General features: G+C 40.8%; 1 protein-coding gene across 1 annotated transcript in view; it reads right to left on the bottom strand.

The window, feature by feature from the left end:
- Positions 1 to 14,833, bottom strand: part of CDK5RAP2 (CDK5 regulatory subunit associated protein 2) — an 86,512-nt gene that overhangs the window by 55,177 nt on the left and 16,502 nt on the right. Inside the window, exons 12-14 of the mRNA XM_054174252.1 lie at positions 13,253 to 13,471; positions 7,141 to 7,311; positions 6,195 to 6,368 (exon numbers count right to left, since the gene is read on the bottom strand). Coding sequence (XP_054030227.1) covers positions 6,195 to 6,368; positions 7,141 to 7,311; positions 13,253 to 13,471 — 564 coding nt within the window. The remainder of the gene's footprint in view (positions 1 to 6,194; positions 6,369 to 7,140; positions 7,312 to 13,252; positions 13,472 to 14,833) is intronic.

Raw genomic sequence — 14,833 nt, 5'->3', positions numbered from 1 at the left:
AGAACCTCGTTAATTCACACTAACAATGCAAAGAGTGTTAATTTGAAAAAGGCAGTGCTCTGCAAAGTAAACAGTACAAAAGCAAGGACAACTGTTGTTTACTTTTAATTATTTACACTCATACTTCACAGTATGCTAGCAAATATGTTAAATAATGTTTTGCAAGTCTAATCAAGTTTTGATCCAATTACTCCCGTGAAGGTAACCTGCATGTCAGACCTTACTGCAGGAAGGGTAGTTTCTCCGCCTCGTGCCACAGGTTCTTTGCAGAAGTGACCTTAGCTCTGTACACATGCATCAGGTACAGCTACTATCATTCCTAACAGCAGCTGGGCTCTAACAAATGGTACTCCAGGATCCAGTGCAGTTGAGAAAGAGCAAAACACTGAGCTTCATAGCAAGTTTATCATAGAATAGAACAGAATCATAGAATCAATAAGGTTGGAAAAGACCTCAAAGATCAGCAAGTCCAACCCATCACCACAGACCTCAGGACTGCTAAACCACGGCACCAAGTGCCACATCCAATCCCCTCTCGAACACCTCCAGGGACAGTGACTCCACCACCTCCCTGGGCAGCACATTCCGAAGGCTAACAACTCTCTCTGGGAAGAACTTTCTCCTCACTTCCAGCCTAACCTTCCCCTGGCACAGCTTGAAACTGTGTCCTCTTGTTCTGGTGCTGCTTGCCTGGGAGAAGAGACCAATCCCCTCCTGGCTACAACCACCCTTCAGGTAGTTGTAGACAGCAATAAGGTGTCCCCTGAGCCTCCTCTTCTCCAGGCTAAACGATCCCAGCTCCCTCAGCCTCTCCTCGTAGGGCTTGTGCTCTAGGCCTCTCACCAGCCTCGCTGCCCTTCTCTAGATGAGCCGAGGAGCAGGCAGCAATGGTTTCCACTAAGCAACAAAGGCAAACAGATGAAGGCAGGTGATCCAGAGCCCATTAATCACAAACCCACCAAAAAAAACCCTATTTAAAAGTACATCTTACAGCCTGAATCTAGGAGTCTTATCAATGTGTTGGAATCTCAGCCTTTCAAGAGCAGTCAACTAAACATAAAATACACAGCTTGCAGTTTAACTTGGGGAAAGTTTGGGCCCAATGACACTGATCGGTGACGTAGAAGGCAACAAGAAGAAATAAATCTTCGGACTTAATTTAGTCAGTTAACAGTTTGTTAAAAGTTCTAGTGAACTCCTCCATATGTCTGACACAAGGCTTGCAATTATTACTGAAGACACTATGGAACTCTATCCTAATTAAAAGATTCTGAAGCACTGGCAGAGCACCGTCACTGAACCATTTATGGTACACAAATTAGGTAACAGTTGCCCCCAATTGTTCAGAGCCTATAACTGCTGCATTACCAAAGCAGTGTTATACACAGCACCATGATCTGGTTTCCTGTTTCATTTAGAGTTCACACGTTAATTTAGTTCTACATTTGCACCAAAGTCTCAGTCAGCTCAAGAAATCCTCCCAAGTCCTCTTCTTTTCCTGCATAACCAGAGACACGAGCTGCTTCTTAATTCCAAATGTCTCAGATTGGGCACAAATTATTAAACTCTAAATTCAGCTACCTGGGTAGTGGTTAGCAAAGCCATGAAGAAATGTTCTTGATGTGGTTTTTTTAAGGATCTTTCATGAATAGCAAGGATGAGAAGATACAGCATGAACTTTTTTTTTCCCTTGTACATTATTACTGTCATTTCTAAATAAAGCGTAGGAGTGAATTATTCCAATCAACTCCCCAACGGTACACAAAACATAAGGCAGCACTGTAACTTAAATAGACCATAATGCTGTGGGAGTTAATGAAACATTAAACCTCTTGACACATGGTGTGAGGGAAAATGTGTTAGAGGAGATAGCTGCAAGACATCCAGGACCATATTGCAGTGAAAGATTTATATTCCCATGAAAGGAGGCAATCTAATACATTAAAGTCTATATTTAAGTCTGAAATACTACTGCTAAGCAGCAGTGGTGGAAAATAGAACTTATTTTCATTAGGGGCTTCTCAAATTGTAAGCAATGAAAGTAACAGGTTTATACCTCCACAATAAATAACTTATTGGCAAAGTCACATGAAAATCCAGTCACCTCATTGAATACTCTCTTGCTTACAAAACCCATCAGGATCATTTCAAAATCTCTGAAGGTTACAGGATGAACAACTAAGAGAAGACCATATCCTGCACCTCATCACTTAGCCATCCATCCATCTACCAGGACCAGAATCTGATCATTTCTTCTAACACTGCAGTAAACTTTGTGTGCTCTACCGTAAATGCTAATAAGGTTAAAATTGTTACAGACCACTGAGTGCTACCTAAAGACAAAAATTACTGCAGCAAGAATTTTTTTGGCGTCCTTTAGAAGATGCCATCTCAACCAGAGAAAAAAAGTCACAGAGCCATTGGCTGCAAGAAACTCACGGCCCTTCTTGGACATGCGCAAGACAAGTGTCACTTCAGCAGGCTAAGTCCTTTAGGATGAACTTTCTGCTAATATGGAAAGAGTGAGACACACCAACCACATCCATTCCCATCACTAGGCCATGCTCAGTGTCACAGGTAAAAAGCATTATGTTTGAAGTGTGTGAAGACATGAATATTGACAAAACAACCCTGCTGTTCTCAGCTATAAGCTAATTTCATCAGATCAGAAATTGAACTATTGCCCTGTTTATCACAGCATTGTTCTGGTTGGAAAAGACCTCTAAGTTCATGGAGGCCAACCATTAACTCAACACCAGCATGGCCATTAAAACATGTCCCCAAGTGCCACATCCATACATTTCTTGAAATATCGTAGATAGGCTTCCAGCACAGCAGTGCTATTATAGTGATTATATTGTTCCCATGCCACATAATCATCTTGCTACAATTGAAGCCACAGAAGATTTTCAGTTTGCAAAGAATTCTCTGGTGGGTAAGAAGCTAGGAGGACTCAAGTGTAAAGTGTTACATGAAGCTTGCCTTGGAACATGTGAAAGTGAACTACTTCTGTGTTCACAACATCAAAAGACTGAGAACAACAACTACAATGCACTGATCACTGTTTTATAGATGGGGCACTTGTATTAAAAAAAAGCACCTCAACTACACTACATCACTTTCCAGAATTATGACCACTCAGCCACAACATGCACCATGCATCAATGCCAGCAGCTCAGATACATCTGCAGCACTGCAACAAACGGGTGCAACAAAATGCACCAATTCCAGTTCTTATGACCCCCATCAACTGCAATGCTCCAACTCCAGTAACTTCTATGCATTGACTCTTATTTCTCCAGCTGCAGCAAATTCCATCACAACTCTATGCACACAGTGTTCCTCAGGCCCCTGACTGCAGAGTCTTAACTCCCTAAATACAGGAGCAATTATAACCAAAGCCAAATAATGTGCTGATCATGGAGGAATGCAAAAGTGCCTTGGGTCTGCAGAAATGTTGCATTTGCCTAGCTGTGCATCAGCTGACTCCATTTCCTACTCCACCCTCAAGTGGTGTACAAGCTCCCCAGCCCAAAACCAGGCATCACAGAGCAAATCCAACAACTTTTTTTGACACTTGGAGAAATAAATTTAGAATTAAGTCTCCTGTCCCTCTGGCCCCTCACTGCAGTGTACGCTGCGTGCCACATGGACCGAACCCAGCAGCACAGCTCAAAGGCTGAGCAAGTGCCACTTGTCTCAACTTTTTTTTGCTTTTCTCATTAATAAAATGAATCACAATGGTCTAAAAAAAAAAAAAAAAATTAAAAAAAAAAAAAACCTGGTAGAAATATTTACCTAAAAAAATGCTCCAAAAAAAGAGAGCTTTGGAAGTATAGGGAGTATTGGTTGTGAGAAGAAGCACAAAACTAACTAAAGTTCCCAAAATTCTATGGAGTCCATTGCACTTCTAAATTCTTTGGCTGTAAAATATATTTCAATCTGTGCCTCCACAGATACCAGAGTCAGCAGTTGCATGACTAACCTAATTATCAGTGCCCTCGCACACACTCTCTCTCTCTAGCCCATGATGGTGGCTCAAGAATCCAAACTCTAATTAGAAACTGTCATTTATCTTCCCTGGCCTGGCCGAGGCACCCAGCAGAGCTTTGGATGTTGGTTGCTTTAAAATGTGTCATTACATTAAAATAAACTAAAAAGGTATGATGAAAGGAAGTTCTGCATCTCTCAATTCACTTTCCTCAACTGCAAAGATCAGTGAGGCTAGAGGAGCTTGGTTTCTGTTCTCTCCGGTGGGGAGGATCCAGCTGTGCATTTGTTGAGAGTTGGTGCGGCACTGTAAAGTCATCAAAGAGTCCAAGGCAGGCAATGAGAGCAGAGCTCCGGATAATCCCTGTCCAAAAACTTGTGATTAATATGCCAAAGCAGATTCATCTTACACAGAGGTTGAGCTGGGAGGACAATGGGTTGTGATTAGGTTCACAATCACTAAGTGAGCCAGCAATAGAGAACAGATTGTGACTAGATGGCGGGTACTGGGTCATTACCATGCATGGCTTCGCCTGCCACTGCTCTCTCCTAGTTATACACCTGAACTGGAAGTGGGGTGTACAAAGGAAAGCCAGTGTTTGATTTTCATTAATTCTGTATGATTTTCCATCACTCTTGGGGCCCTTTGTGACCGAAGTTACGTGCATGCACTGCGGTTTGTTTTTCAGAGGTAGAATTTCTACTCACCCTTTCACAGACTATTTTCCCTTCATCTGTATTCATGCATACTTTGATAAAGCCTGCACTGGCACCCTGGCAAACAGTGATGCAGCTCCTTTAGTCTGAGCTTGTCAAATAACCCATGACTCAACGTGTGCCTGCATCTACCTTGTTTAATAACAGTGCCCACAGCATATCAAGCATCTCATCACTACTGTGTTCAGAATGTGACACAGGTCTCACATTTCCTCTGCTGTTGGCTCACTTCACTTGAAACTTCCTTGAGAAAAATCTCCTTAATGACTCATATAGCATTAAAGAAGGCAAGCAGCTTTCTCTACAATCAGTATGTACTAGCCTAACTCTTCTTTTGCCTGATGCTTTTGGAGACCATAACATATTAGGCCACACCGCACACACAAAAAAAGGCAAGAAATGTACCTCCAAAATCAGTTTGTTCAATGATATGCATGCAACAAGAAAAATGCTCCAGAGTGATTAAAAAACTTCTTAACAGTAGCTGATTTTTTTTTGCTACTATAGAACTAGGGAGTGAAAGAACTAACTAAAAGGCCTTAAATGATCTTACAAGTCTTTTCCAACCAAAATGATTTTATGATTATTATAACTACCTTTTAAGACTTTGAATTCTGACCTGATTTCAGATACCAAGAAGTCTTTTCCATTTAGGGCATCAAATAAAATAATGGATATATATGGTCCACCTTTTTTTAATAGAGATATGTATTTCCCTACTATTACTTTTCTTCTTTGCTTCAGTTTTCTTCTTACCCTCAGCATATCTTTCTTTTCTTCTTCCTGCCCTACACATTTTCATTCCTACCTGTACTCTTTAATCCTTACACTCCATTCATCTCCTGCACTCACTAGCTCTATGCAATCATTTCCCTTATCTATCAGAAGTACACAAACCATCCTCTGCACCTCCCTTTAGAAATGCAGATATCCTCCCACTCAGGGAAACGTGCCTGCCCTGAAGACCACAAAACTCTACCTCCTTATGGCAGGTACAACAGGCTGAGAGCAGAGTTTAGTTCTGTCACAAACTCAAGTACAAGGCTATGGACTCTCACAATGCCTGATCAATACCACCACAATTATTTAGGCTCGAGGTGAGGAGAAAGTTCTTCATGGAGAGAGTCATTCGTCATTGGAATGTGCTGCCCAGGGAGGTGGTGGAGTCTCCATCCCTGGAGGTGTTCAAGAGGGGATTGGACATGGCACTTGGTGCCATGGTTTAATCATGAGGTATGTGGTGACAGATTGGACTCAATCTTTGAGGTCTCTTCCAACCTTTGTGATACTGTGATTATGACAATTAACAAAGCCACTCTTACCTTTTTCACACAGAACATTTTATCATGCTACTGATACAAAACAGCCCCTCACTACATGGGTCAATACAACCCATATGAGTAGACACCTTTGAAGTCAGTCAACATTCTCTTCAATTTGAAATGAAGGTATTTATCAGCAAATGGTCAGAGTTCAGAAAAACTCACCTCTAACTCTCTGACTATCTTAATGATTGACTGTTGAGACTGTGCAGCACATTTTTCCTTTACTAAGCCCTCGTTTTTCAGTTCAAGTTCTTCATTGGCTCTTAGAAGGTTCTTGTACTTATTCAGGAGCTCCTGCAACTCAGCATCCTTTTCTTTAACTGTTCCTTCAAGTTTCTAACAAAGGAAAACCACGAGAGAGTTTTACAAGGTTTACTCTAATTTTACATCGCAAAACAGACAAACAACATTCAGGAGAAAATCCAAGGGTGATCTGGCACACCTTCTTTACACACCTCACAAAAGAAGAGCTTAATTTAGCATAAAGGAAGCAAAAAAATCAGATTGAACAAAAACCCTCCCCAGCTATGCAGTCTTCTAAGGATTAAAAAATAAAATAGGTCAATGCATGCACCTTGGTCTTCGGGTACAGAGCGACTCAGCTAATGCTGTTTGCATTGCCGGTCGAAACCATCAGTGCTTTTCAGGGTGATCGCTCCAGCTACAAACAATGTGAGCAGGGGCCTGTTAACATTCAGGCAGCTCTCTTCTCATATTTGTCATTTTCAATGGGCTCCAGAAAAAGAAGGTAAGAGATTTCAGTATCTCTACCTATCCCTCAACTTCCAGGTTCTGCACAATAAACTGAAAACCATAGGCACTTCAGGACTTCTGAAGTACCTTTCCACAACAGCGAAAATTCTACATAAGTATTAGTGAAGCTTTCTTCCTCCTCTATCCATACACTTCATAAAACTCTATCAAGAAATCTCCTTGAACACCACACTGTAATGAGGTCTGCTCTGCAAATACAGTCTTACAAAAAGTAAAGGATTATCATCAAAACCAACAGCAATTCCAAACACAAATGGGATTCTTGTAGTAATTCCTCACACAAAAGATCAAATTGTAACTTTGCCATTCTTCATTTCAGCTGAAGTCTGCCTACCTGAAGCAGTAGATCCTTTTGATTGACAGTGTCTGTTAGCTGCTTGATCACTAGTTCCTGGCTCTGCAACTTCTGATTGCTTTCACTCAAGAGGATATTGTAATGATGTTCAGCTGCTTTTTCTTTCTCAGCCATCTCACCGTGTAATTTTTCTAGCTGATTTCTAAGATCCTACAAAAGAAAGAGATAAGAAGAAGCTGAATATTTAGCATATCAACTTTAAAAACATTTAAGCCTAACAACCCACATTATTAGCTTAATTTTCCATTGCTTTAAATTGCTCATAGCACCAAACAGTCTGGAAAACGCTCTTAATCCAATGTCTTTCTCTTGGAACCAACAAATGTAATTAAAGCAAACTGAGACGAGCTGTCTGTATTGTCTTCCCAAAATCTAAGCTGTTGTTGTTGTTTAAATGCTTTTCATACAGACTGACTGGACTCCCAGGCTGTGGGGAATAGCATGCACGTAGATGTTTTTGCTGTCAGGCTGAACACTCATTTCGAGTCAATTTACTCCCTTGCTGGAAATAGGAGGAAATTGGTTACGGGTGATTCAGTTTGTCATTTGCTCTTTTTCTCATCACACCATGGAAATTCCTGCCCCAACATTGCATTACTAGTTACTTTTGCATCAAACAAAAGGTCAGAAATGTTAAAACACTTCCTTTTGACAAGAGCACAAACTTCCAAAGACCAATCGGGTCAGTCTTATGATCAGAAGTTGTGAACACAACTTGATCTTGAGTCTGGCTGTTAATTACTTCCTGCATCTTCACCTTAGTTCCCCATGACAGAAAAACTTCTTTCTCTATTTTGCTTCTAAAACACAGAAACAATTTCTTTCAATAGCCATATTCAGTAACAAATCCAAAGGATTCAGATTTGTTAGGACCAGTATGGATCAATGTAAAAGGCAGCTTCTCCTAGTCCACAGGTCACACACTTAACACTACAAATCCAGCTTTCTCCTCTGTATTCCCACAGACCCTATTCCACCTCACTTGAAAATCCACCACCTGTCAATGCAGTTGCCTTTGGAGTTTCAAAGCAACCAGCTGATAAAGCCTTGGCTTCCAAAGAACAGCATCAAAAAACTCCTATTCCCTCCATTTTGCTGTGAACTGGGACAATCACCACATGGATGGAAATGTGCAAAGTTATTAACATGCAATTAGCATTCAGTTCCCAGTTACAAGAGCACAGGGCAGCACAAAAATCCCTAACACGTCCACTCTACCCTTCCAACTTCTCGCCCACCACCCCTGCTTGTGTCACTTCAAACTCTTTTGCTGATTTGCTGAAAGTTTCCACCACTGACAGCTGAAGCAGCCTCACTTCAGCAGCTTTTACCCTGCAAGAAGCAGAGCATTTACTGCATGGATTGCGTTGCAAACGAGAAGTAGAAACTTGCAACAAAGGAGCCGTTACCCAAAATTAAACAATTAAAATCTACAATAGATGTTTATACTATCCAAACTTCTCTTCAGATCCAAAGAACCAGGTAACACAGCCTACACCCTAAAATAAATGTTTCCCATTTATTCCCCAGAAGGGCCCATTTGTGAAATACCATCAGCCCTTTAAACAGTCTGCACATATGGTAGCCACCTATAAACTCCACATTTCCCTCCACCGAGATTTAAAATTCAATAGTTGTTTCTTATTCTAAGTGCAAAGAAATAGTACTGGTGACACTTTAATTGCAATCTCTTTACAAACTGTTTTATGTCCTTTTCTTGACTTAATTACTTTGTTTCACGCAGGTTCACATCAAATCCTTACCATCACTTTACTACTCCAGTGTATTACTTCTGTTTATTTTGCACATTAAATACAAATCGTCATTTACAATGCCTTGTGGTTTACTTGCTTCATTTTAGTTTCATTACCAGGATTCAGCTAAGAAATCCCTAATAGCTCCCAAAAAAAAAAACCCACCTCAAACATTACTCAGTTTCAAAGAATGATTAAGCTCAGACCTTCAATCCTGCAAACTAATACAATTAATTCCTTTCAGGATGAAAACAACTACTTGCCTAAATAAGAAAACTGAAGAACTGCAGAATCAGCTCCAAGCTTTGGTTTTTCCTACAGACACAAACTCTCAAATATTTCTAATTGGAAATATTTTCTATTTCTCAAATGCCTCTATTTCTTACTAACTACAAAGACCAACTGCAGTCTTCCAGAAGTAGTGCAAGGTCTGATAACTGCATAGCCTTCTGTCTTCAAGCTAAGCAGGTCTTCAAGGGAGTCTCACTGAGCCTCTTCCTATACAACACATGAACTGGAAGCAAAGGGTCAATGTAATGATTTTTCATGGCACTGCAAAGTGTGCTCCTTGGCTTTCTATTTTTAGACTGGGTTTATAGCATTACATCACTGAGAGACTTTAAGGGGCTACATCACCCATTATACAACTAAACATCAAAGAAACACTTTTTGACCTATCTCGTGACTTCAAGTGACTCTAACTTCTCTTCATGAAAACCATAAGCAGCTTTTAAGAATAAAAGATGATAGACATGCAGAGCCAGAAAAGATGCTGATGCAATAACAGTACTATACTCCCTAGTATCTAATCTCAGACACCTTGAGGTACACTTGTCAGGTACAGAAACAGTGCTTCTGCACAAATACTGCAGCTATGTTTATGGAAAGAGGGGGCCTGACAAAGCATGCAGCTGTGCAATTTGCAGATACTCTGCCTCTACTGTTTCTGCCCCCAGACAGAGCTCCTTAATCCTTTCCAAAAACGAGTCGGAATCGAGTCTGAAAATTATCTTTGCTAGAATTCTGTAACACACAAAACTATCCATCACTACAGCAGGCTGCTTGAACTTACTGACCACTCAAATTGTCTAGGAGAAAGTTAAAATCTATTGGTTTCTACACATCAAGTTGCAAGGATAATACAGTACCTACAGTTCTCAGAGTATAAACTTTGCAATTCCCTCTGCCAAGCTTTTTCCCAAGAGACTTTTCTATGATTAATGATAGTTGAACTAAGAAAAATAAATGTGAAACACTATAATGTAGAAGACTGGAGCAGATGCCTCCCCCTCCTTGTCAGATGGAAAACAGGTTGGTGAATAATTAAGTTGTGAAGCTCCAAAACCTCCCCCTCAGGCTAAACTACAGGTAGGAAGACTAAATAATAAATTCTGCCTAATGAGTTATTCTGCATTTCCCCAACCAACTGATCAAATATGAATACCTAGTAAATACACTCTAATTGACTACATTTAGGCCTGGAGAGAGAATGGATACTTCAGGTGTTTAATCATGTAAATTTGAACAAACTCTTCGACCCAGTAGCACTGAATCTCTTACTGACACAGCAACATGGTGGACACAAGTAACATTAAGGGTAAGTTGGTGTTTCATCCTCATGAGTTTTATGTAAGAGTGTATGTCCAAGCTTTCTGGTCTCACATTGGTTGAAGTGATGCTGAACTGCTACTTAACAGCAGCTTCTGGAATGTACAGAAGTGAAAGCTTTGCTTTTAAAGTTAACCCAATTAAAAAAACAGGGCATCCATCCACCAAAAGGCAGAGACATTGCTCAAGAACCCCCTATGCCCATTGCTCCAGAAGACTCCCAATGCTGAGCAGAGTCTGTGATGTGAATGATTAGCTCACAGGTAGCAGTCTTAATTAATTTAACCTTCTTCTATCCCAGGACAAGAATGCCCAAATCATCTCCAGAAGCTGAGTTTACAACAGGGCAGAATTACTCTTTTTTGGATCTTTAAAGTCTTGGGTTTCCAATTAAATACATGTGAAAATCTCGACTATTTCAGTCAGAGAACAGGAAGAGTCACTGAAATTTTGCCTGTGATTGAAGAGCCAGGGGAGCAGTTCATTACAGATGCTGAGGGCATTTTCTACAGTTTACACACATTCTTGCTAGTTTCATTCCCCCAAAATTGAAAAACTGCTAAATAAGTATCCTTGGAGCAGAAATAGAATAGGAATTTTAAGGTTATCTCACAAAAAGTTCACATCAGATCAGCAAAGTGATTTTTCTGTTTGTCAAAGAGCAAAATATCCCAGCATATTTTTTCACTCCCACATCTCTACTACTTAATGGGCAACATTTCACAGGCACTGTTGCTATATCCAAATGTAACTCTGAAATTGAAGCAGCTGTTCTGCAAGGAGCAGGAAATAGGTTAGGGATATAATTTTTCTAAGACTGCTCATCTTTTGGCAGGAATGTTTCTCCCCATGGAGCCAGTCATTTACATGAAAAACTTGGGACATAATGGAGTCAAATAGGCTTCTATAGAACAAGGAACTTTGAATCCCCCTGGCAACTCACTACTCAATCCTATTTGCCCTGTCTTTCCTATACAGAGTCATATTCCTGCTCCCCTACAAGATGAAAAAAAGTACTGAATAGAGAAGACAGTTAAATATAAAATGCTTTAAATCGATAAAATATGTTCTTTGTGGCTCTTTTACTGACAGGAGTGGTCTGTTCTTTCTCTCTTTAACCTCAACACCCCGAAAATTTTTTCAAAGCATACCAAAGATAGAGACTTTGTGACGGCAGCCTAACCACAGTTGACAATCAACCAAAAATGCAAGTGGAACCGGGGGCAGGAGAAGGGGGGGAGGCGCTTTTTTGTTTGTGGGCGAAGAGATCCCTCTTCTGGTTTTAAGTGATATTGCAGGGACAGCAATTCCCACCTACAGCTGGCTCTGCCAAGGTCCTTAGTTAATAACTGAACCAAAGCATGCATTGAATAAAGACCAGCTCATTTAATCTTTTATGTAACTTAATACAGCAGGACACTAATCCCTAACTGATGAGGGCCACGCTTTGCATCAGGCAGGACTCTACTCGTTATGTAAATGCTGCCCTGATGGAAGCAACTGTGAGAAGACTTCAGAAAAATCCATGTGGCAAGACATAGAGGTGACAAGTGTGTTTGCTGTCAAACACTGAGCACAATGGGCACCTTTCTTCACAACAAGAAAAGAAGAAACGTCGCCAGTCACGTCCTTGCTCAGTGCAGGGAGGTTGAACTAGATGACCTTTGCAGGTCCCTTCTAACCAAAACCATTCTATTATTCACTATGTTGCCTGAGCTGTGTGTGCCAAAACCAGGAGTGCTTATCTAAACACTTACAATGAAGTAAAAAAACCCCTCAACAGAATCACAGAATGGTCTGGGTTGGAAGGGACCTTAAAGATCATCCAGTTACAAACCCCTCGCCATGGGCAGGGACACCTGCCACTAGACCAGGTTGCTCAAGGCCTCATCCAACCTGGCCTTAAACAACTCCAGGGAGGGGGCATCCACAACCTCCCTGAGCAACCTGTTCCAGAGACTCACCACCCTTGCCATGAAGAATTTCTTCCTACTATCTAGTCTAAATCTGCCCTCTTCCAGCTTCAACTCCTTCCCCTCTCATCCTATCACAAGAGGTTTCTGTTTTAAGAATTGTTCATAGCTGAAAAGTTCTGACAGCAATCAGAACACTCCTGAAATGCATATAAAGCAAGAAAATTTAATGAACACACACAGCACATCATTTTTATGTTAAATTGTGATCAACTAATCCTGTGCTTTGGGAATTCTACAAGCAGAAATTAAACATCCAGCCTTTACAGCACCCCTGCTATGATAGCAAAAAGCAAGCTGAAGTTTGGCTTAAGGCTGCAGAAATTGGCTACTTCCAGCTGCTCTGCCTTGGAACTTAGAAGAAAGTTTAATTTCAGCAGTGTAATTTGAAATATTGTATAGACATGCAGAAGACAAATAGAGCAGAAATAAAACATACAGTGCTGTGCAGGTTCAGATTCTCTCCTTAGAGAAAATGAAGACAATAGTAACCATTTACCACTCACAAAAGCTCCTGAGTTTTCCTAGGCCCTAACTAAGACTATAAAAATATTTGTAAGTGCTTTTCTTTGCAGGCTGTGTGCCAGAATTCTCCCTCAGCCTCCTTGGCCACGTTCTTTTGAACACTGACTTTAGGCAAACGCATTTACCTCCCCGAGAATCATTCAGATTGAACTAAATGGTAGAAAAGGAAATGCTGCAGCTGCTAAAATATTTTTAAACTTCATGCACTAGAGGAATAAAAGTGATAATAACATTAATGGTTTTGTCACTTCTGCTCTTCTGAAGTTGGGCTTCATCCAGCTCCTTCTCCATTTTCTCTCTTTCTAAATTCAAATCATTTAGCTCTTGATCGGTCCTTTTAATCCGCCTTTGTAGTTTACGATTCTCAGCATCCTTTGTCAGGTTTTCTGAGCGCAGCTCTGCTAAGAGGGTCTCTTTTTCCATCAAGAGAGCTTGATAATCCTCTGCACCCTGAAACACAAAGCGGCATTTAAGTTCTCCAAGGCTATTTTGTAGAGCCCGGAAGCCTTTAGTCCTGTTGCATCCAAACCCACTCCCCCGCACCTCTTCCCGGTACTTCAAAAACTGTGGTGCAAAGATGCTGTGAGACGACAGCTACTGACACAACAAGGGAAATGTCACACTGGAAGTGCTCTCAGCTACTGAAAACACAGCTTTCAAGTGACATCCAGTGCAGGATAACTAAGAATTACACAAAGGTTGACCCACAAAGGAGTCCAGAGCACAAAGAGAATCCTCTTGTTATTAGCGGTTCCCGAAGCTCTTACTCCATCAAGTTTTCAACTTTTGGGTGAGTTTGAATCTAGACTAGATCAGGTAGTTCCCAAGTCATATTTTTTCATATGAAACAGCAAGTGTGAGTTGTGTTCTTCCTCTTCAAATATGGTTATAACTGGCCTCCAAGTTCACAACACAGATGACAGGAGCAGTGAGCTATGCAGCATGATCTACTCACAGAGAGATACCTTCAACTCAAGTTTGTAGCTAAGTAGCAGAGTAATGAGAAGGGCTTGCTCTGTCACCCATCATGCAAGATAGATTCTGTGGACAGGAGGAGTTAGTTGCAGGCTTTTTAGACCTAGAACTTTTCAAAAGTAATCAAGCTCTCATAAAAATGAAATGGTTAAAAATGAAGAGTGATACTTCAAAGCAGGTCTTCCCTAGTACAAAAAAGCAAATGTAAGCTATAGATTCACACATGTCAAAATGACCTGAGGAAGAAATAGCATGCTCTCAGGAGAGCATACTTAAAATTTGGGCTTAAAAGAATGAAATGGCTTTTGAAGAAATGGAGAACTAAGCATTACTACTCCACTAGACTCTGCAATCAAAAGGCAGTACTGTCAGTCACAAAAGCTTTGGCTGTGCGTACTTCAGAGGCGAGTAAATCAACCTCTTCCATTCCTGCTGAGCTATGAGACCAAGTGGATGAGCAAACACCAGAATGGAAGATTCATCACTGCCTCTAATCAGTATTCTTTAGTTTTGCCAGACTTCAGCTTTAGGTAAGTTTGAAAACATTACATGGGACATTTTCTTCACTGTGAGGGTGTGAAGACAGGGGAATAGGTTGCACAGGGAAGTTGTGGATACCCTATCCTGAAGGTCAAGGTTGGAAGGGACCTTGAGCAACCTGGTCTAGTGGGAAGGTGTCTCTCTGGCCACAGCAAGGGATTGGAACAAGATTATCTTCAAAGACCCTTCCAACCCAAACCAACCTATGATTTGGCATTGTCTATTGTAACATCAAACACTCACTTTCTCCCATTTTACATATTAGGACTTTCATAATATATAAATTCTCATCATGAG

The sequence above is a fragment of the Dryobates pubescens genome, chromosome 29 (genome assembly GCF_014839835.1).
Source record: "Dryobates pubescens isolate bDryPub1 chromosome 29, bDryPub1.pri, whole genome shotgun sequence".
In the NCBI taxonomy this organism is placed as follows: domain Eukaryota; kingdom Metazoa; phylum Chordata; class Aves; order Piciformes; family Picidae; genus Dryobates; species Dryobates pubescens.
This window is presented reverse-complemented; position numbering and strand designations above follow the sequence as displayed.